A 23,574-nucleotide genomic window follows, 5' to 3' on the forward strand; every position below is an offset into this window, starting at 1 on the left:
AGATAAAGCCAAAATTGCAAAAACATTTGCAGAAACAGCCAGCCATCAGATAATGACAACAGAGAGGGACAAACAGGCAGCCACTGAAGGGCATCCCGACACACAGAGAGGCAAATACAGATAGATAGGCAATGACAACCAGAGTCACACCCACCTTGTCTCCAAGGCCCTCTTCCCTCCCCTAGGTTCCGTGAGAGGGACAATCCCACAGGCTGGAAAGACTTGATTGCAGACACCAGCATCCTCACAGTTCTGTCCCCCACCCCTCTGCTGACCCAGAATAACTCTCTCTTGTCCCATCTGAAGGAAGGAGAAGTCAGAGGAAGGAGGCAGAGATCAGGGTTCAAGAGTCACCTGCCAGAGGAAGTACACTGCCAGGATGATCTGCAGGGGGGCTGACCACAGCAGGTTGATGAAGGGGACAACGTCCATGAAGCGCTGCGCATCCACTGCCATGAGGTTGACAATTTCTCCTACAGTGGACTCACGTTTGACTGAATTGCTGATGACCAGAGCCTGCAGGTGGACAGTTGGCTGATGGACTGGTCACGCGAGTCTCTTCAAAGCTCCCCAGGGCTGGCCTCCCCAGCCCCTCATTTGCTGCTCCAGCTGACCTTCCTATAGATGACACCTATGATGCCCGTGCGAAACCTCAACCCCATCACAAAAATGCAGTGGTAATACTGGTGTAAGATCAGGGTCTGCATCGCGGAGCACACGAACATCAGCCCGGCCACCAGGAAGCCCCACCAGGTGGGGGCCGTGGGGTTTGAAATAAATCTGATCAGGATGCTGCAAAAGGAGGAGAGAACAGTAAGCGTGGGGAATCTCCCCTAGGCTGTTCCCCCTACAGCTGCTCTCTTCTTGCGCCTCAGCCTCCACTCTCTCAAGCCTCTCATTTGGAGGCTGCTGGCCCTCCACAGCCCCAACCCAGACCACGAGAATCAGCCCAGAGCTGGCGCAAGACTCTGTCTCCTTACTCCTCTCTTCCTCCACCTCCTTTCCCACCTCCCACGGCTTCCCTCCACCTACCTCGTTGTTACGCTCTGGCCACCAACCTCACTGGCCTGCCTGTTTTGCCTCCTTGGACCATGTGGCAGGAAGCAATGCCACCCGTCCGTTGATTAGACTTTCCTGCACCTTTTCTTGGACTGCTGAGGGCTCTGAAGTCCAGTGCATGACTACACAGGCTCTTGCCACTGAAATCTATCCTCTTCAATATCAGCAGCCCCCAGAGCTGCCCAGTGACCTTCTCCAGGACCCTAATCTAATTCCTCTCCCACAGTCCTCTTCACCTCTTACCTTCTGATCTGTCCTCACTCCCCACCTCTCTCAGCAGTGGCCCAATTACTTGTTCCCATTGAGAACTCCCTGCCAACTACAAACTTCCCTGCAAACATTCACCCTCTTCCATCTGCCTCAGGACAGGAGGCGTCCTTCTGACTTTCCACGCTGGATTTTGCCCCCTAAGCCCCAGATCCCACCCACCTCTTCAGGAGCATGCTTTATCATTGGCCCCCTTTCGTCTCATCCCCAGGAACCTCCTCTCCACTGGCAGCTCTGTGCCTTGGCCGACTAACATGATCAAGTCTCTTCCATGTTAGGACAAACCTCCTCTTGGCCCCATGGAGGAATCCACAGTCATGGCCAGGCCTCTTCTGCTGTGGGTTGGGTGTGACTCCCCAAAAGACATGCTTAAGTCCTAACCCCTGCTACCTATGCTACTGCTGCTGCTGCTAAGTCGCATCAGTCATGTCCAACTCTGTGCGACCCCATAGATGGCAGCCCACCAGGCTCCCCCGTCCCTGAGATTCTCCAGGCAAGAACACTGGAGTGGGCTGCCATTTCCTTCTCCAATGCATGAAAGTGAAAAGTGAAAGTGACTTCACTCAGTTGTGTCCAACTCTTAGCGACCCCATGGACTGCAGCCCACCAGGCTCCTCCGTCCATGAGATTTTCCAGGCAAGAGTACTGGGGTGGGTTGCCATTGCCTTCTCCGCTGGTACCTATGAATGTGACCTTATAGAGTCTTTCCAGATGTAGTCAAGTTAAGATAAGGTTGTACTGGAATAGTCTGGCCCTGAATCCAGTGACTGGCATCTTTATAAGAGAAAAGCGAGGGAGATGTGCACACAGAGACACAAATGCAGACAGACAGACAGACAGACAGACAGACACACACACACATACGGGAAGATGCCGTGCAAAGATGGAGGCAGAGATTAGAGCGATGAGTCTCAAGCCAAGGAAGTCGAGTCTGCCAGCACCACCAGAAGCTGAACAGATCTCGCTCAGAGCCTCTAGAAGGAACCAACCCACTGACACTTTGATTTCAGACCATGCTTCCAGAATCATGAAAGAATACATTCCTGTTTTCAGCCACCCAGTTTGTGGGACTCTGTAACCCCAGGAAACTGAAACCTTTAATAGGAAGTTTCTAGACCTTCATCGGCCCTGTCTCCGCTGCAGACACCCTTCTCTCAGGCCCTCCCCTTTGTCTCAGCCTCTGTTTTTGGCAAAGTCGCCAACAAGCTCCGTGTTGTCTTCCTCAGGCTCTATTTTCCTGGTCAACTCGCTTCACTGGGGGCCATGACCTCCCCTGGATGCGTCCTCTGCGCCCTGGCCCACAATCTGGATTCTCTTCCCAACTCTGGCCCCTCCAGGTTAGCCTTCTGCTCCCCATACCTGTCAGAATGCCCTAGGGCTCCGTCTGGGGCCTTCACATGAAGGCCCCTCTCTGGATGGGGTCAGCCAAAGAGATGGAGCCCTGGGCTTCCATGATGACTCTGAAAACTCTCTGACCTCCCTCTAGCTGGGAGTCTCCCTTGGGGGCCACCAGCACCTCAAGCCTGACATGGCGAAGACGCAGCTCACCACCGTGCCCCGTGCCCAGGTCTCTCTTCCTGCTGAGTTCACTATCTCAGTCAAAAAAAAAAAAAAAAAATTCCATCATTCTCTAGCTATCCAAGAGCCCAGGTCACCTTTGTCCCCACCCTTTCCCTGACACAGGCACCCATTTCCAGAGTAGCTCCTGAACCCAGCTCATTCCCGACCTGGACTTTCCTTAGACCTAGTTGGCCCACTTCCATCTGGCTACACTGCCTTACACCACCCACACTACCAGCAGGGGATCCTTCCAGATGCAAGCCAGATGCCCTCCCTGGCTTCAAATCTTTCCAGGATTTTCTTAGCTTTCCCTCTCTCTCTTTGCTGTTCTGCCCCTCCCTCCAGTCACCCTTCCTCTAGCATTCGTAAGTGCTTGGAATTCCTGAGTCATGCTGTCTCAGGCCTTTGTGACTCTGAACCTTCACCTCCTTCTTCACCTAGTTAGTTAGCTGCCGGTCCTTCCAAACTAAACAACTTCCCTGGCTGGCAAGAGAACCCTGCCCCTTCCCAGGGTACCTCTGAGGGCTTTTTCAGACACCTGAGTACACCTATGCCCACACTGTGCTCTAACACAGATTTACACACTGGTTTCTCCCACAAGACTTTAAGACCATATCTTATTTATCTTTGTATACCTAGGGTCTGGCACTATTCTGAGACCCTGGAGGCTGAAAAAATGTTCATTGAATGAACAAATGTACAAATTCATGAATGGAGGCGCAATGGAGTGAGGGCTCCTTCCCATTCCCTCACTTGAGAGCTCCTTCTAGCCCAAGCTACTCAGGGGACAATTGGAAAGGGCACCATAGCTGGAGTTCAGAGCTCTGAACTCAAATCCATCTCCACCAGCTGCGTGCCCTTGGTCAAATCACTTCATTTCTCTGAGTTCTTATTTCCTCATTTTTTGTTGTTGTTTTTTGTTTTTCTGCTTCCTCATTTGTAAAATGGGAAATCCTCTGTAGGACTGTTGGGAGGATTTAAAGAGAGTATGTTTGCTAAAGTATACATCGGGGTGCCTGGCAGCTGTACTTGGGCCAGGTAAGTTGGATGCGAATGGGGAAAGGAGGTGCAGAGACTCTGCCACTTGCCAAGGGTCCACAGAAAATGGGGATGGCCCCCCAGTTCCTGGACTGGGGCTCTTTCCCCACTCTTTGTCCCCCAGGCCAGCCCCTTGTCCCAGGAAGGGCTGTGCGGGCGGGAGCGTGGACAGACCTGAGCAGCTGCGGGTTGATAAAGGACAGCAGATCCTGGATCAGCTTGAAGCCCATGCTGAGGAGGAAGCTGGAGCTGAAGGTGGCCATCAGGGCCCGCAGGAAGGAGGCCTCCCGGGCCCGGGGTCGGCCCTCAAGCAGCACCTCACCCTCACTGGACGGTTTCTTCCCAGAAGCCTCTGCAGCCTGGCGTCTGGTCCGAGGAGGAAGGAACAGTGAGTCAGAAAGGGTACAAAGGCCCCATGAAGCCAAGGGCCACCGGGGCTTTGAAGAGCAGGTAAGAGGGGAAGCTGCTTTCTTGGCTCTCAGAATTGGGACAGACAATGCAACTTTCCAGCTGAGAATCCCCAAGTGATTCTGTCTTCAGGTTCTAGAGGATATACAAAGAGGTGTCTTAACTGCTCCCCAAGAACTATACACCCAGCAATTTCCAGCATCTGCCTCTCCAGGGCTGCTGGCTCCAGGGAGAATGCTATGAGAAAGGAGACTTGGGCAGGGCTGGCTAGTGGCCTAGTCACTGGGGGGCTGAGCAGGGAGGGAGTGGAGGTGGCATGAAGGGACAGAGATGGGGTGCAGCAGGCCGACTGGAGGCCGTTAGGTCTCAGAGGCTCCAAGCCATGAACCCAAGACGCGGATGACCCAGTCCAGGTCCCTGGCTCCTCCACAGCCAGTTGGCCATCAGGGGCTCAGACAGAACCAGCATGGGACTTCTGGGACCCAGGCTGTGGCTGGAAGGCAAAAGGGTTTGGCCCTGGGGGGGATGTGGGTGAAGGAGGAGGACTCAGAGTCTCAGATTTTTTGTCTGAGTAGTCAGCCAGAGACAGACTCCTGGGTCAGTGGGAAGGCCCTCAGTCAGATGGTAATCTCCTCCAGCTGCTGGCTCCACATAAAAGGCAGGATTAAGCGGGGATGCTGGCCTTAACCTTCTTCCCCTGGTCCTTGCCCCTCCTGAGGGAAGTCTCTGGAATCCACCCTTCAAGTCAGTCAGGGCAGTTCAGGAGTGGCTGCAGGGGGCCAGACAGTCGGGTGTGGATTCTGCCCGTGCCACCGCCAACTAGGGCACCTTGGGTGCGTCATCAAACCTCAGCGCTTCAGTGATGGCATCTGCCACTCAAAGACATTAAAGCTTGTGCAGTAGGGCTGTCAGAGACTGACTGGGTTAATCTTAGAACCGTCCCTCAGACAGAGTGTTAGTCGCTTTGTTGTGTCCAATTCTTTGCGATCCCATGGACTGTAGCTATCAGACTCCTTTGTCCATGGAATTCTCCAGGCAAGAATACTGGAGTGGGTAGTCATTCCCTTCTCCAGGGGATCTTCCCAACCCAGGGATTGAACCCAGGTCTCCCACACAGAAGGCAGATTCTTTACTGTCGAAGCCACCAGGGAAGCCCCTTGGACAAAGTGTTGTGAAAGTGTCAGCCATTCTCCAGCTGGCCCCACGCAGGCCTAAACTGCACACCCCAGGACCACTTGCACCTGTTTTTCCCTCCACCCCCAGCCATGTGATCTACCAACCTCGCCTGCAGGAGACCCGGGCTGTGTGAAGGGTCTGGGGTGGAGGGGTGCAGGGACTTGGGGAAAGGGGGCCTCACCGCGCTGCCTGATCTTGTTGCTTCTTCCACTCCTCCAGCAGCCTCTGCATCACCATCTGGGAGCGGTCCTCCTTGTTTAGGGACCAGAGGTCTCGCTCCTCCAGGGGCCGCCTATAGCCGAGGATGGCCAACCTGGAGTGGGCAGGCAGCACCACACTGGGTCAGAGTTTAGGAGCCTGGGGACAAGGGTCTCCAGACAAGAGGATGTCCCTGGGGAACAGTAGCCAAGAAGAGTGTCTCTTTTATTCCTACAGTGAGCAAGATGGGGGTCACTGACTCCCACTCCAAGTTCCAGCCCTTTCTCCCTGCTTCTCAGATGCCCCATTGACTCCTGGGCCCTGGTGATGAAATTGATGCTGACTGGGGCCCTGAGCGATGACAAGACCCACTGGATGGAGACCTAGCCCAGGCGCTTCCTCAGTACAATATGGTTAATGAGCTGTCACCAAGGTCACAGACATAATTCTCCTGCTTTAGCTACTCTGAGAGATGCCCAAGGAAATGACAGCTGCAAGCTTATCCCTGACCAAAGAGCTGGGAACTAATTCTCCCTCTAGAACCCTGGGCCTGTCCTCATGGCCTGCCCTGGGATCAGAACTGGACTAGGCCTGGCTTCTGTACTCAGTCCCCGGCCCAAACAGACAGGTTTCCCCACCCTTGCCTGCCCCATGCTCACTGGGGTTCACAGTTCCTCAAGCTCCTGAATTCTTGGCCTGCTCCCGTTCCTCTCTCTAACTCCCCAACTATCCATCCCCACCCCCAGATTCCCAGGCTTAGGAAAGAGAAAACTTACTTTGTAAACCACCAGAAAGACAGGCGGGAGAGGAAGCCAGCTCCAGCCTCTGGGCAGGGGTTCTAGAAGGTGAAAGAGTGAGACAGGGGAAATCAGGATCTTTCCTCTCAAGGCAGAGCAGAGGGAGGAGGGTGCCTCACTCCTTTCTGCTCCAAGCCCCAGTTTGCACACTCTGGAGGTGACAAGAAGATTGAATGAACCGGAAGGACTGGGCTGAGCAATGGGCCGTGGAACCGCCTTTACCACCCAACTCCATTAAAACTTACAGGGTCCATATTCTTGGGGGAGAAAAACGGTGGCTTCTCTCTGAAGCAGGAGAGGATGAGGGCAGACAGCACCAGAGCAAAGTAGATGTAGAAGGTCGTGAAGCGGAAAGGGTCTGAGATCTTGCCCTGGGGGAGAAAGGGGAGCAACACCATAGCTTGGGGATCCCTGGGCCTGTAGTCCAAAGGACTTCTTGGGGCACCAGATCCCTCTGTGTAGGAGTCAGCCCCTGGGGGTCCCGGGGTCGCCCACCCAGAGGGCTCTGAGAGAAGGGAAAGATCATAGGGGTCTGCTACTTGGTGGAGACTTGCCCTGCTCACCTACATCCCCTGTGTAATTGAAGGAATGAGGCTTCAAATGGCTCAGGAACTTGCCCAAGATCACAAAGTAATTGGATTGTTCCCAGCCTGTGCTCTTCTAAATACACTTGACTGATTTCTCTTGAGATAGAGAAATAGGGAGACACTAGATTGATCCCCAGTGTTCCTACACCACATCACCTTCCCCCCACTGCCACTGAAAATCAAGAGGAGGACCAGGGACTGCGGGAGGTGCGAGAACAGGGGAGAACGAGGTAATGGGATTCCAGGGAAGCCAAAATTGCTCATGGGTGCACACACGTTCTCACTGCACAAACACTGCACTGGACGGTGGTGGCAACCACGGCAGCGGCTACATTACACAAGCAGCCAACAAAGGGCGCATCTTGCTGCATTTCCCTGGGTACACTGACTCTCACCCTGCTCACCAGCCTGCTTCTCAGCAGAGATGCCACAAGCAAGGAATGACACCAAAGGGACTGAATAGCGGAGGAGGTCCTGGGAGCTGAGGAGGGGCAGAGAGGAGGAGCCTGGGAGCCAACAATGCCTTGAGCTCTGGGGCTAATCCCTAGACAGTGGTGGGACCTGGCGGGTTTCTCTTTTCCCCTTACCTGTGTCAAAGCTGAAAGGATCTTGGAGCGGAAGGGGATGATGCCACAGACCACACACAGGAACCAGAAGATGATGAGAACACCCGAGGACCGAACCCCCTGCAGCCGCTCATACTGGATCAGCAGGGTGGCCAGCAGCTGCACGGGGGGAGCAGCAGGCGCTGGGCCAGAGCACACGTCTGGACCTGACTCCACTCCTCCCCACGCCCCATGGCTAGGTGTTTCTGGGGTTACCCACTTCCAGGGTGTCCAGCCTTCTCCTCAGAGCCCATGGTTCCCCCACCAGCATCCCACAACCCACCCAGATCCCCCACCCAGATCCCCTGGTCCCACACTGACCATGGTGACCCCCACCACCAAGGGGGTGACAAAGAAGACGGGGGCAGGGGCCCAGCCGTGGACCAGGCCGTGGAAGGAGTAGAAGAGGTCAGCCCAGGAGACACACCACAGCAAGACGCCCAAGGCCTATGAACAGGGCATAGGTTGGAGCCTCCCCCTCAAAGAATCGGAGACCCCCCTGGGGAGGGGCCTTTGGTCCTGAAATAGATCTGCCCAGGCCTGCCTTCAAGGGCCGGGCTGGGCACTGGCTGGAAGCTTCTCCAGAGTGGGGAGAGCATTGTTGGAGACCTTGACTGAACTTCCCCAGAGATTATCTCTTTGGGCTGTAGACCCAGCTGGCAGGCCCTGAGCACAGGGCGGGTGAGGCTGGGGAACCCAGTCCAGTCACTGAGGGTGGGAGAAGGGACTCATTCACGTTCCGGTCCCGCCCACAGGATAGCCCCGAGCCTCTGACCGTCTTGAGCCTGGAGAGGGGAGAGAGGACGATATAGCCTTCGTGGTGGCGCCGCAGGTAGAACAGGTAGCAGGGCAGGGCGGCCCACAGGTAGGCGCAGGGGACCCAGGCCAGCACGGAGTTCTGGAAGCAGGGCGTGAAGTCCGGGTTGTCCGTGTGCAGGGACAGGTTAGAGTCCTGGGAAAGGAGAGGAGAATTCAGGGGCAGCAGTGGGCTCACGCTCCAGGAAGGGGGCTGGGCCAGAGAGCTGCTCCATGCCCCCTAGCGGGTGGAAGGCGTGTGACCTTGAAAGGCTAAGCGTGCAAATGAGCAGGCATTGTCCCAAGTGTGAGCTCTCCCAGGAGGCTAAGGGTGCTAGTTTCCTCATTTCCTCATATTTTCTCTCTAACTGACGTATAATTCAAGCACAATAAACTGCACCCATTTAAAGTGCACAATCCAATGAATGACAGTTGTACACACCTGCAAAACTGCTACCCACAATAAAGATATCAAATATCCCACCATTATCCGAGTTCCTTTGTGCCCCTCTGCAGCCCATCCCTCTCGGGGCAACCACTGATCTGCTTTCTGTCATTCGAGATTTCCACTCTTTTTTTAAAAATTACTTTACTTTATCAAAGCAGTATATGCACATGGTTGAAGAGTCCACTTCCTCTCTAAGTCTCCCAGGGAAGGGATAGGGAGCCTCTTTCGGCTTTAATTGCCTCTCTGTTAAAATAAGGGAGGCCATCCCCCACCCTGCCTACCTCCCTCAGTGGGAGTGAACTCAAAGGAACAAGGTGATGTGGAGAGAGCTTTGTAAACCAAAGCCCTGGTGACCCATTGTCTCATTTTGCATAGGACTGTCCTGGTTCTAGCACTGAAAGTCTTGTGTCCCTGGGAACCACTGAGTCCAGACAAGATCCCCACCCTTCGTTTTGTCTTTGCACCTAAGAATTTTTTTGGAAATGGATGGGGGAAACTATTCAAACATATATTTTACTAAAATTGTTTTCCCCCAAGGCCACCAACGAACTAATCCTTTTTTCCCTTCTTGCAAAGTATTAGACATTCTTTACAGAAAGCTCATAAAATATAAACAAATAAAAAACAGGCCTCACCCACAAGCCCATCCACCTAGAGACAACACCAAAGGATAGAACCTCCTACCTTCTAATTGCCAGTTTAAAGAATTACCATTTTTATTTTTCTTAAAGTTATAACACGCATATAATTTTAAAAGTCTAACTGTGGAAAGGAAAATGTTACCCTGCTTCATTACTCCCCACCCCTAGCTCCATTTTCCTGGGGTAAATATGTTCAAACATGCTAACGTTGTTCTGGGAGCTACCTTCATGTTTTTAAGCAATTTGGTTTCATTATTATCACATGATCTACCATTATTTGGTAATTTCTATTTTCTTTTGCCATTTTCTTCTCACTGGAAGGTAAGGCTTTTATCTCCCTCTCCACTTGAACTCCCTTAGCCTTCCAGTGTAGAAACATCACAGGCTATTGCTAAATAAACTTCAGAGTTCACATATTTTTGACTATGTAAATATTGTTCACTGCTAAGTTCATTGCTACTGACTCTACTTCTTTCAAACAGTTTGACCTTAGGCAAGATGCTTGAGCTTTACCTCTCTGGGCCTTCGTTTCTTCGAGGGTAACACTGGGATGATAACATCTCCCACAGGGCCCCTCCCACCTGGCCCCTCAGCCATCAGTCTAGCCCAAGCTCTCAGCTCTTCCTGAGCAATTTCCATGGGATTCTCTTCCTTCCTATGCCCTATGGGCCCAGATCCCTGTCCACACTCTCCTGGTCTTCCCCTTCCTTCCTGGTCTTTCTTTCCTTCTAATCCTCTTTGTTGGTTCCCTCTCTTGGCCTCAGAGTGCCCCTAAGCTCTGTCCTTTCCTCTTCTCCATCCCCTTTCCCATCTGCACTCAACCCCAGGGCAATCTCATCCAGTCTCATCGACCTGCCGATGGTTCCCAAGTTTATCTCTTCCCACGCGCGCATGCGTGCTAAGTCGTTTCAGTCGTGTCCAGCTCTTTGGGACCCTATGGACTGTAACCCACCAGGCTCCTCTGTCATGGGATTCTCCAGGAAAGAATACTGGAGTGGGTTGCCATGTGCTCCTCCAGGGCATCTTTCTGATCCAGGGATTGAACCCACACCTCTTATGTCTCTTGCATTGGCAGGCAGGTTCTTTACTATTAGCCCCAACTTTACCCCACCACTCTCCAAATCCTCAAGTCTATATCCAGCTGCCTACTGGACTTCTCCACTTTACACATCGTACAAGAGCCTACAAGGCCTCCACAGCACACCTTCCTGCCAACCTGTGGCCTCTCTTGCTGCTTCTTCCTCCATCACTCCAGCCAGTGGCCTCAGTACTACTTCCGAACACACCAGGTATGTTCCTGCCTCAAGGCCTTTGCACTTGCTGCTCTATGTCTGGAACACTCCTCGCTTAGACATCCTTGAGTCTTTATTTCTCTTTGAGGCCTACCTTGACCACTCTGTTTATTATTGTCTCTTGCTGAGGGCAGGAGGAGAAGGGGACAACAGAGGATGAGATGGTTGGATGGCATCACCGACTCAATGGACATGGGTTTGGGTGGGCTCCAGGAGTTGGTGATGGACAGGGAGGCCTGGCGTGCTGCGGTTCATGGGGTCACAAAGAGTCAGACACGACTGAGCGACTGAACTGAACTGAACTGAACTGGACTTGCACCCTATCTCCGGCATTCCCTTAACCTTTCCCTGCTTTTTCTTTTCCCTATACCTTCCACCTTCTAACATGCTATATAATTTAGTAGTTTAATATGTTTTCCTTCATTTCTTCCTGCTGGCATATGTGTTTCTTGAAGGAAAGAATCTTTATTTCATTTACTGATGTATCCTAACTACCCAGAGCAATGCCCAGCACATACTAAGTGCGCACCAAAAATTTGCTTTCAATAGATTAAACATTTGTTGAATAAATGAATAAACAAAAGGATAACCTTATACCCTCCCTCTAAACCTTCAGACGAAGTCCAAGCATGGCATTCAAGTCCCACAGCTGGCCTTGAATTTTCTATCTAGCTAGCTATCTAAACTGGAGAAGGAAATGGCACCCCACTCCAGTGTTCTTGCCTGGAGAATCCCATGGATGGAGGAGCTTGGTGGGCTGCAGTCCATGGGGTCACGAAGAGTCGGACACGACTGAGCGACTTCACTTTCCCTTTTCACTTTCATGCACTGGAGAAGGAAATAGCAACCCACTCCAGTGTTCTTGCCTGGAGAATCCCAGGGACGGGGGAGCCTGGTGGGAGGCCGTCTATGGGGTCGCACAGAGTCGGACACAACTGAAGCGACTTAGCAGCAGCAGCAGCAATGCTGTCTATGGGGTCGCACAGAGTCGGACATGACTGAAGCGACTTAGCAGCAGCAGCAGCAGCAACAGCAGCTATCTAAACTATTAAACATATGCCTGAGTTCTATCATCTTAAGAAAACAGTTCGTGGAGTGGTCTGCACACCCTGCTTCCCCCTCCTCAGCCTGTCCCCACTCTTTAATTCCATCTGGGTCAGCACTCTGCCTCTAATGCACCTGCCTACAGTTGCAAGATATCTGAAATGCAGTTTCGTGCCCCTTGCCTCATGTCCCCAGACCCGCTCCTGGAGCCAAGTCCAAGCACCCCTCCTGCCTTCCCACTGCTCCTTTCCCCCAATGCCAAACTCACTTCACTCTAAATTGCACTCCTACACCTTTTTTCAGTCGGATCCCTCTTTCCACTTGTCAAAATCCCAATAATGACAGGGCAGGGTGGCGGGCCCAGCTTAGGACCCACCTCTCCCAGCTTGAGCATCCTTCCAGCTCTGAACTCAGCACTTAAAGACCTAAAGAACCACCTTCTAGAATATGTATTCCACTCGATGATGCTCCGGTAAAGGCCTGCTATGGGCTTGGTGGGGAGGTTGGGGAGGTGGGGTGGGGGGTAGAAGTACACTTGGGACAAATGGTTCCTGCCTCTAGGGAGCATGAAGTCCACCGACACCGGCTTTGGGGGCGTTTCACTCAAACCCTGGAAAGCAGAGGCTTTCCACATACATCTTGTATTCTAGAACCCAGTACTCAGTAGTCACTCAAGCAATGCAAGCCAAGGACCAGCAACTCTTGCTGAGCACTGGCACTCAGCCCAGGGCTGAGGGCTGGATCATAGAGCAGGATTACACTGTAGGCCTGGTCGGGCTCTTCCAAGGTGGGGGAGGCAGACACCCCGGCCTGCCTGGCTTTCCTCTTTAAGACATTTCTTACCCAAGTATAATATACTTACAGAAAAGCACACACAGCTTAAGTATACACCTCAGTGAATTTTCACACACTGAACATGCTTGTGTAGCTAGAACCCAAATCAAGAAACAGGACATGGCTGATGCCCGGAAGCTCCTCTTGGGCTTCCTCTTAGCCACTCCTCATCCCAGGGGAATTCTGTTCTGCGTTCCAAACACATGTGATTTTGTCCACGTGGGACCTTCCTATAAAGGAAATCACACAGCCTAGATCTCTCATGTCTAGCTTCTTCGCTCTGCACTGCATTTGAGGGGTCTCACCCTCGGTGTTGCGTGTGAGGATTCTTCCTCCCCATTTTTACACGTGGCCCATTGTATGAAAGGACCATGTACTGATTCAGGCCACCCTCAAGTGGCAGCCACACCCTGTTTAATCCTTCACAAGCCCATTAATCCCATCCCCTTCGTTACCAGTCCGATAGCTGGCCCAAGGCCATCCCCAACTCTATCACCTGGTCTTTGGGCCTGGAGAGAGGGAACTACTGACCTCTCTGGGCCCAACTCGAGCTACACCTTCTACAGAAAGCATTTCTGGGGTGCCCCAGCCTCCAAGGGGCTTTGCTTTGCTTTGTTTTGTATGGTCTTGGCACTCAGGCAAATTACTCATTACCTGAGTGATCGAGGCCCTTTATGTTTCAGCAGCATTTTATTATAGCACTTAAGAGGTCATTATTCCAAAAGAAAAGAAGAGAAACAGTATTAGGCCTGGTTTGCAAAAGAAAAAACAGGTTCCACTTGCTCTGGCAACAGGTCCAAGGACACCTGGCAGTCAGGAGCTGGGAGGAGCACCCAGGCCTTGTTAACACCAAGCCACTCCCATCCCGTGCTGCTTGGGCCTGCACCTGTGAATATATCTTCTCTCTACAGTGATGTGAGCCCTTCAGGGTAGACACTGGGCCTTACTGTTACTCTTCTCCTCTCCTGCCCCACACCTTCCAACTCCCAGCACGGGGTCAGGTATGAGGAGCAGCCCAGATTGACCTTGTCAGTCAAGGTCTACTCATCCACTGACGAGGGAGAGTGTGTGTGGGAGATCGGAGCCTGAGTTCAAAGGCACAACCAGGACTCACGCTTACGATGGGTCAAGGGCAAGGCTCTTTGAGGCAGGCAGGGAGTGGCTATGAGAACAGACCCTGATGTAGAGGACCCAGTGTGGGTCCTCACTGGAGGAGCTGTGGAATCGTGGCTGAGCTGTGGAATCGTGGCTGAGCTGCCTCATTGGAGCTGTGGAATCGTGGGTGAGCGCCTTCATCCCTCTGAACCTGTCTGTGCGCGTGAGTAATGGCCGTCGGGATAGCATCCCAGCCAGCTCACTTCGGGGGGAGAGTGAACAGCAAGGCGCCTTGACTCAAATAGGGCAATACTGGAGGAAGCAGGTGACAGAGCAGAAGCTGCTGGGACCTTGTTGTGGTTTCATAAACTTCCATTGTGGCAACAATCAAGAGATCTTAGGAGGACCAGATGAGCGTTTTGATCCACAGGGAGATCCGGCCTGGGCTCAGTTGGGCAGAGCCCTCTCCAGGAGATAGCGTACCAGACCATGCCTCTGTCCCCAGACATCTATTTACCTCAGACATTCTGCTAAGACCTGACGACTTCCCAGATGGCGCAGGGGTAAAGAACTCACCTGCAAATGCAGGAGACACAAGAGACCTGGGTTCAATCCCTGGGTCAGGAAGATCCCCTGGAGGAGGAAATGGCAACCCACTCTCGTATTCTTGCCTGGAAAATTCCATGGACAGAGGAGCCTGAGGGGCTACAGTCCGTGGGGTCGCAGAGTCAGACACGACTAAGCATAGCACAGCACAGCAGCCTGCTAAGACAATGACAGGACCCAGCACATACAGCATGTCCAGAATAGGACTCCTGCCTGTCCCTCCTCCAAACTGCCCACCTTGACGCAGGGCAATGCTTTCCTTCTCTCAGGCTGGAATCCTCCGAGTCATCCTTGGTTCTTTCTCTTTCTCTCACAATTCACACCCAACTTTTCAGCAAATCCTGTCTGTTCTACCTTCAAATTATTAGGTTGAACTACATGAAAGGATTATATCCAATGCTTTTTATCTATAAAAAGGCATCTTCACCTGGATCTCCCTGATAGATCCAGGATCGAACTGCTCCTCTCCACCCCACTCTCTCACTTGATTTGCGGCATCACCCCCCCTCTCGTCTCCCTGCTTCTGCTCCTGCCGCTTACCCAGCCGTCTCCTTCAGTACAGCAGTTAGAGGCACGTCTTCATGAAACCTAAGCCGGACGTCTTAGCGACGCACCATGTCACTGCTCTGGTTAAAACCTGTCAAGGGCTCCCCATTTCACTCAGAGTAAAGGCCCAGGGTGCCCTTGAAACCCACATGATCTGCTCCCCCGTCTCTCTGACCTCAGCTTCCCCACTCCCCTCTCTCACCTGCCTCCCGCCCTCTGTGCAGTCTCCCAACGTCAGGCCTGCGCTTGTCTCCAGGCAGCGGTACTGCTTCATGCCCTCATCACCTGCAAGGTTGTGCTCAGATCTCAGATCTTACGGACGCCCACCCTGACCTTTCTAATTCAAACTGGAATTGTAACCCCCACCCGGCTCCTGAATCCCCACCCCTGGTAGCCTGTCCTCTTTTCCCATAGCCCTCACCATTATCTAGGATAGTATATAACTGAGTTATTTGTTATGTTTATAATTTTTCTGTCTTCTTCCACTGGAATATGTGTTCCGTGAGGACCAGTTTGTTAGTTCTGCTGGGTCAGCTAGGCAGCCCCACTGCCTAGAAGAGTTCCTGGCACAGAGACCACACTCCTATGCATTTGTGGAACAAAAGAAAGAAAGAATAAATGGCCAAATAAGTTAAAGTTACCCTCCAAAACCCATATGTGCTGCTGAACGCCCAGGAGCTCAGACTGTTGTCTCCTTGACACCAAGGCACTCGAGAGGGTCTCTGACCCAAACAAAGCTAAGTGTAAAGGACAGGGTTAGTGGAGGTCATGGACCCCATACGACTCCTTGCAACCCCACAGGGTCGGATGGGTGATCCCTTCTCAAACCACCAGCCCCCAGTCCCCATTCTGAAGAACACCAGCTGGGCTGGGAGCCAAGACCACAGCCCTCCCCTACTGCCACCCACACAGTTTCCACGGCAACAACAGCCACCTTAACAATGTGATTAAACAGCTGGATGGGACTGATAAGGTCTGGCACCCAGAGTGGACCACATACCGGGGAGCCCCTTCACGGGCACCAAGAGTGAAATCCCTACAGACCCCTACCCAGCAGGGGACAGGTGGCAGTAAGGACCCAAGAGCCCTCTGCCACAGAGCCTTTAGGGACTTTCCAGTCCCCGGGAGCCCCAGGCTTTTTGATAGCCTCTGTCAAGAGAAGAGTAATTACTTCCTTAATCCTGTGTTGTGGGGAGAAGGGATCAACTGACAAGTTCATTATCTCAGCAGAAATGGAGGTACAGAAAAAGGGCATGGGCCTGTTCGCACGCACTAACTATAGCCTTTGGAAGGGTCTGGGTCTGGAGGCAAGTCTGTGGCTCACAGCCTGGCTGGCCCTTCCGCTTCTGAATGGGCCTTGGCAACCAGCAAGAACTTCAGGTACTTAAGCACCACTGTGTTCCAAGATTATTATTTAATGTCCGCAACAGCTGAGACTCATGGCTGAAAAGTGACCAGCCCCGGTTTGCATGGACCTGAACCCAGGCCGTGGAGCTCCAGAGTCTCAGTCCCCGTCAGGGCTCCAACAATGCAAACCACCCTGGGGATAGAACATGTTGTGTCCAGCTCACCTGAAACATTAAAAATCTCCTTTCAGCCATACAGCCTGCCCTTAAACCACCTCCTTGCTGTGGTTCTCACAGAGCAGAGGGAAAGGGGCTGCCATCACCAGGTAACAGACTAGCTGGCATTCTGGGAGCCGCTGGACTAGAAACCTGACTATCCAGTTAGAAGGAGAAATCCAGGCCACGGATTAGTCGCCATGAGCACCCACCCCAGCCTAGGAACACCTCCTGGATCCAGCCCTGGAAAAGGAACAGCTCCAGGTTGGGGAGGGGAGGTTCCCCCCACCCCACCCTGCCCGCAGCAGTGACACATCCAAGCCTCACCGCCCCATCCCAACAGGGATCCTGCTGCATCTGTGCCCCTGGGTCAGCCACACCAGGGAGGGGTGGACACCACCCAGGTGGTCTGACCCTGCCTCCTCGGCCAGTCAGCTGGCAGGCCCCACTGGGGCCTCCCTCCCTGGGGGCTGGTCTCGGGCTCCAAGGTCATTTCCTGGTGAGAGGACCAGCAGGCAGGCTTGGCAAAGTTCCCTCTCAAGTGCCACTTCCTTGACTCATTTCCTTCCCTAAGTCTCCAGCTCTCCAGACCAGGTCCGGGACATCAGGGCTTGGGAGGGGCCAGCCTGGGGACCTAATCTTTCTACCAGGAGCCAGAAGTTCAGAGGCTCCATTTTGGTGCCCCAGGTGGGATGGAGAGAGGGATTCTAGAGCCCCTAGCTTGGCAGGGAGGACTGGGTTCCTGGTGGGGGTGGTGTTTGGTGTCCAGTAGGCTGAGGGGTGTCTACCTCCTACCTACCTGCCTAAGCCATCCCTGCCTCTGCCAGTTTCCCAAATCTTTGGGGGTTACTATCTTCATTTGAGAATCAAAATACATTGAAATCAGAGCCTTTTCTGTTACTCATATGTTATGGTGGCTGCCTATTCCGACTGTGCAGTGACCCAGGAGGAGGCTGGGGAAGACCCTGACATCCCAGAGCCCTAAAGTCCACAGAAGCCTAGTCATAACCCCTCCCACACACACCCGCCCGAGTCTGAGGCTCAGGTCCTCAGAATCAGAACGGAGCAACTAGACCTGAAGGAGGTCCCAGCTGGAACTCAGAGAGGGTGAGCAATTTGCCTAAAGTCACACAGCTAGTGAATAACAGAATGGCACTAGCTGGAACAGAGTGGGAGACACAGGGAGTGTCTAGGGACTAGAGCCCTGCCCCTCCCTAGGGTCCCTGCCCCTCCCTAGGGTGAGTAAACAGCCAAGGGAACAGTGAAAGTGAAAAATGGTGCCTGACCAGCAGGAGACCCTCAGGACTCTGCCAAGAGCTGCTACTAGAGTGTAGCATGCGTAGAGTGGGGACAGGGTCAGGGAAAGAGGTCTGAAAATCTCAGAGGAGGAACTGGCGAGCTTCCTATTGACCACACATTCTCTCTTACCAGCTGGTCGCAGAATTTCAGGGCAGGACCCCGTCTCCTTCCTCCTTCCACCGCCCCCACCAAGTGGTTACTAATCCTGTGCTTGAGCCCCCCAGTGATGGGGAGCTCACTATTGCTCAGGCAGTCAGTGCCATCTTTGAACAACTCTCCTGGTTGGGACCGTTGGATTTCTAAGCCTGCATCAGCCTCCCAGGAACTCCCTGGAGCCATCAGATGAAAGCTAATTCTGCAAACAGGTCAAGACCTCCTTAGGGCAAACAGCTGGAGGCCCTTGCTCTGTGCACCCTCATCACCACGTGGGTGTTCCCCTAATCCTCCAGGCAGGAGGCAACATGGTGCATCAAAAGGACACTTCCACCTTCTTTGTTCTAGAGGCATCTCTGGATCCATGATCCCTGGGCCACTTGGCCACAGTTCATTCTCTTGCAGTTTATTTCCACACACTCCCAAGCATGATCAGAGGATGCTGGTAATACATCCCAAGGCGGGTAGAGGTAAGAGAGAGTCAAAGAAAGGATGAGTCACTCATCCAGTGCACAGTGTGTGAGAGTACAAAGCACGCACACACATGTCCAGCGGGGTTAGGAGTCCCCTTGGGGTTCCTACTCTCACCTTTAAATGGGGCTAAGGCAGATGGATTTATCCACAAATTACCCAGGAAACAGCCAGTGGGAGCCCCTGGCCCAATGGCCTTGCCAGCCCCTTTTTTGTAGGTCTTCCCAAATCTAGACCTGCTAACCTCATCTCTTTTCCTCTTTATTCCTCTTCCCAGGGATATCATGACCCATGAACATCTTACCAACAGAGAGTTTTAAGTTCTCAAATCATTTCACATTCTGTTTCTAATCTGATCTCCATATGTCTTGTGAAATAGTTAGGAGATGGGTTATTTCCCCATTTCACGGGTGGAAAAACAAGCTGGGAGGGTAAGCTAGCAAAAAGGCTGGGTAGAATAAACAAGTGGCCCAGAGGGACCTGAACCATGTCTCTTGCCCCTGCTTTACACCCTTGGCTCACGTATTTTCTGGCTGCCCTGAACCAACTTCCAACAAAGTGGGTCATCCATAGGCCTCAAAGATAAAAGGTTCAGGGACAAGTATACCTGACACACAATGAATATGAGCTGCAAACTAGCACAGCATCAGTGAGGAGCCCTGAGCTCCAGGTCTTGTGGGTAACTGAGCTAGAGCTGAGGTTGTAGCTCCAGCCTCCAGGCCTCAGACCCTGCTCCCCTTCTCTCAGCTCTGCAAACACTCCGAGGATGAGCTGGGAACCTTCCTGCTTTTTCTTTACCCCACCTCCAGTCACCAGCCACACTGGGTACAGCCTGGAACAGCTTTCAGGAGCCAAGAAGATAATATGGAAGATGGAAGGCGCTTAGACATTGAAGTCAGGAAGAGGAGTGGTCAGTTCCCTTGTCATTTGAGGTATCCACTCAGAGACCTCAAAGGAGTCACCTCTGGGACCTAACATAGATGCACTGACTTCCATGGACCCTGGGGTTCTCAGAGGAGGCGCACACAGCTCATAAGCAACAGGAAATTCAGGGACCAGGGAGTCCAGAAGCCCAAAGGTTCACAGTCAGGCAATGGCAAAGTTAGAACCATATCTCCAGGTCCTGTTTTCCAGTCCAGCAATTCGTAGCTGACTGTCATATGACTTTGAAAAATCCCTTCCTTCAGTTACCCCAGCTCTGTAATGAGGGGCTGAGCCGGCTGCTCCAAGCCCACAGGCTGATACTTGGATTCCACAGCATCATGGAAGGCCTGAGAACAGGAAAGGAGTCCTGAGTTCCCCAACTCCTGGTCCCTTAAAGTCTGTTCCTCGGAGAGTCCTAAGCTCTTAGGGTTAACAGTCTACCCAGGAACAAGGGGCCCTTGCACCTGAGGCTTGGGCACACCTGCCCCCTTGATTTACAAGTCCTCTGCTGGGCCACCTCAGATACTGTGATCTGCCATGGCCACATCAGCCAGGCTTAAGTGGCAGTGAGAGGAAGCTTACTCCTGAGCCAAAGGAGCAATCTCTGGAATCTGGTAACAAGTGACCAGATCAGACTGGATAACAGATGGGGTTCCAGTGGGGCTGGGCAAGCAGAGCCACAGAGAATTCACACCATCTCTGATGAACCAATGAGTGACCCAAAGAAAAAGAGTGATCCCCCCAAATCGTTTTTTTACAGGTATTCCAATGCCCCACATTTTAAAAAATCCATGTAACTCCCCTCAGCCCAGCCCAAACACAGACCAAGGGTAGGGTTCCTGACTGTATACACACACTTACGTACACACAGGTGCACACACAGGCACACGCACACACACAGCACCCACCCATGGACAACACACACGTTACATGTAACACCAAGTACACCTGTACAAACACCAAAATGGGAGAAAGATTTAGAGACTGGGGTTCTGAGGCCCTGGATCTGAGGCCAGCCTATGCTGGGCAGGCCCAGATAACCACCTCGGAGCTGAGTTCATCCGTCAAACGGAGACGCAGCACCACTTGGCCTCCCAGAGCGGCAATGGTGACCAAGGGAGCTGCTGGGAGCAGGTTTTGAAAACTGTCAGGAAGCTCTTGGGCTGTCTACACGGACTGCACCTGAGCTAGCGGGGAGTCCGCAGTCAGCGGCCTGAAAAGCAGCCTAATGTCTCAGAAAGAGATCTGGTGTGTGAAGCGGAAGGCCTGCTTTTCTGTCCCAGCTCTACGCTGCTCTAACCGACTGATTTTGAGCAAGTCTCTAGGCCTCCCTTTCCCCATCTGTAAAACGAGAGGGTGGACCAGGAAAGCCTGATACCATGTACCTGGAAGGCCCTGCCTCCAGAGTGAGGTCTGCCTCTCACTCCTGTGGCTGGGGCAGTGAGGATCGCCTGCTCTCTGGTGCCTCTTGCCCAGAGGAAAGAAGGAACTCTTTCCAAGAAGCAGGAACCCTTGAAGGAGAGGAAAGCCCAGTGCAGCCAGCCTCCCAAAGCACCTGGTCAACCAGGGTCTGGGGGTGGGGGTGGCATCCAAGTCCTAGTCTATGGGGCAGGTGCTGAAGGGTTATCAGCATCTGGGGATGGGGACATGCTTCTTCTGCCCCCTGCAGTCAGCCTCAGAGAGGGACTAGGGTGAGGGGGCATGCGGGGACACCTTCTGAATTCAGGATGCCACCCACCGAGCCCTGGAGGAGCCTGGTATTTTACTTTCCCAGACTCTGCCATGCGGCTGGGGAGGACAGGGAGGCCACCAGGACCAGGCTTTGGGCGGTGCCACCCAGGCCTCCTCCCCGCACCACATCGCCGTCTCCCCGGGGCTGTGTAAGGGCTAGCCAGTTCGCGCCCTCAGTCCGGGGACACCTCCTTACCCAGAACTTGGAGCCGAGCTCCCCGGAACCGCACAGAGCGTCCATGAGGTCCGCACAGAGCGAGGAGGGCGAGCACTATCGCCTACCAGCCCCAGACAGACCTAGCGACCGCCTGGAGCCGCCTCCGCCCCGGCGTTCCGCCCAGGCCCGCCCCCGCAAGTCCTTCCCCCGGGCCCTTAGGGTCGAATTGCGACAGCGCCTCCCCGAAACTGCGGCTCCAGGAAGGTTTTGGGGACAGGAGCCGAGGCCATTGCCACAGTGACAACTCCTTCAGGTGGCCCCTGCGCCGCGTTGAGAAGTCCCAGAGAGATGAAGCTGCTAGGGCGGGAGCTGGGTCTGTTTGCAAGAGGGACACACCCAACCCGCCCCCGGACTCTGCTGGGGGAGGGGCCCCCAGGAGTCAAGGAACGTGGAAAGGGACTTAACAGGACTCTCTCCATGGATAAACCCCTGTACGTTCATCTCTGAATGTCAGTCTCCTCATCTGTGAAATGGGAAGAGCTTGTGAGTTACCTGGGAACTGGCAGAGACCAACACACAATGTGCACGTGTGTGTGTGTGTGTGTGTGTGTGTGTGTGCGCGCGCGCGCATGTGTGTACACCCAAGGAGAGAGAATTGGGGGGGGGGTGTCCCAGGATAGTCCAGATGGTGGCTTCTTCCCATGATTTTCTTGAACAGTTGCCCACCTGAGGTTCTGCCCCTCCCTGATTTTCCACCAGCTGCTTCAGCCTCCACTTTCACTTCTGTAAAACAAGGATAATCCAGGTATCTATGTCACAGGATTACCGTGAGGATTAAACGTGAAAGGTGTGTAAAGCATGGAGCGTATCTCCTGGCACATTAAGTAGGCTCCACTTCAGCCTGGTAAGGGTGGGAGATGGGCAGGTGAGGCTCCAGGAAGGGCCCCACATTAGCACATCCCTCCTAAAACCGAGTCACCACATTCCCCATCTGTACTATGTGTTTGGGGGGGTCAATGGCCTCCTTCTCCTGCTTTCCACAGCTTGGCCATGCTGGACCCCTCCCTCCCTCAATTTTTCACTCCCCCAGTCATCCTCTCTTCCCTAAGGTGACCCTGGAAGCCAGTTCATCACCCCTCTTGAGGTTGAGAAAGAATCTCCCGTTCCACCAGCACCTCTTCCCTGCTTTTGCCTCCCAACCTTGTTCCTGTCTGTAGGATCTGCCCAGATGATCCCTTCCCTGCACTTGTTGAAAGAAAGTGTTTTCTTGTTTGGCTGTTCAGCAACAGGTGTAGATGGGTGCCAGCAAGATAGCGCAGAAGCCACAGCCCCCTCCTATCCCTCTGGGCAGGCAGGAAGTCTCCAGAAGGAAGTCTTTTCAGCCATGGGCTATCAGAACAGAGATCTGAGCCAGCATGAGAGGGGTGGAGGTGGGAGCAGAGTGGACAAGACTCCCCCTTCCCCAGGCAGGAGACTGGGGCCTCTCCCCTGCCACTTGGCAAGTCCTTTTAGCCCTTTGTCTGTCCCCCCCACTCCCCCACTCACCCAGTCTCCCAGCCCCCTCCATCTCTGGGCAGGTCTCTGCAGAGTTTTCACACTCCTGTCACAGTCTGTCTTGGGTTATATTTAGTTGTGAAGAATCAGTCTTCTTTGCCAGTCTGAGAGGTTCCCAAGGGCAGAGATTGACGGTATTACCTCCACCCCCTGCCGCACCTTGGGTAGAATCTTTAGTATGCTGTGTGACAAGCCCCTTGATATCCCTGGGACTCAGTTTCTTGGGCAACTTGGACAAGATGCCATCTAGAGTCTCTTTCCATCCTGCTGATCTAGGCTTCTACGTGGAGCAGCTGGGAATCCCCTGCCAACCCTTCCTCTAGTTTAGGACTGGGACGCTTGGGTCCTGCCTTCAGCGTTGTGGCTGTAGCACCATCCCTTCTGGCCCCAGCCTTCCCATTTTGCTACTGGAGAGCCTTTCCCTAGCCTGTGGCATTGGGTGGGAGCCTCCAAGATTGAGATCATAGTGGGACACCTAGCAGTCCTTGCTTCCTCCCCTCTCGTGAGGCATTCATTGGGAGTTTGCCCTTCCTGGCCTCTCATGGAATGTGGCTCCTTTCACAAAGCCAGTGAATAACAGCCACAATATTCCTAGGCATTAAGCTGCTGGTCATTCTCACCAAAGCAAGAAAAGTGAGGCCCTCCTTTTGTCCTGCAGAGTCAGGATGAGCTCCATGTCTCCTGAATGCTGGGCTATTTCCATGCATCCTCTGGGCAGGATAAATTT

General features: G+C 53.3%; 1 protein-coding gene across 1 annotated transcript in view; it reads right to left on the minus strand.

The window, feature by feature from the left end:
- The window catches only part of ABCC3 (ATP binding cassette subfamily C member 3), a 47,857-nt gene extending 26,457 nt beyond the window's left edge, over positions 1-21,400 (minus strand). The window contains exons 1-10 of the mRNA XM_068977563.1: positions 21,333-21,400; positions 8,471-8,647; positions 8,017-8,142; positions 7,678-7,815; positions 6,749-6,874; positions 6,483-6,544; positions 5,690-5,821; positions 4,099-4,290; positions 615-792; positions 355-516 (exon numbers count right to left, since the gene is read on the minus strand). Coding sequence (XP_068833664.1) covers positions 355-516; positions 615-792; positions 4,099-4,290; positions 5,690-5,821; positions 6,483-6,544; positions 6,749-6,874; positions 7,678-7,815; positions 8,017-8,142; positions 8,471-8,647; positions 21,333-21,377 — 1,338 coding nt within the window. The 5' untranslated portion in view covers positions 21,378-21,400. The remainder of the gene's footprint in view (positions 1-354; positions 517-614; positions 793-4,098; positions 4,291-5,689; positions 5,822-6,482; positions 6,545-6,748; positions 6,875-7,677; positions 7,816-8,016; positions 8,143-8,470; positions 8,648-21,332) is intronic.
- Between the last annotated feature and the right edge of the window lie 2,174 nt (positions 21,401-23,574).

The sequence above is a fragment of the Capricornis sumatraensis genome, chromosome 8, assembly GCF_032405125.1.
Source record: "Capricornis sumatraensis isolate serow.1 chromosome 8, serow.2, whole genome shotgun sequence".
Classification (NCBI taxonomy): Eukaryota; Metazoa; Chordata; class Mammalia; order Artiodactyla; family Bovidae; genus Capricornis; species Capricornis sumatraensis.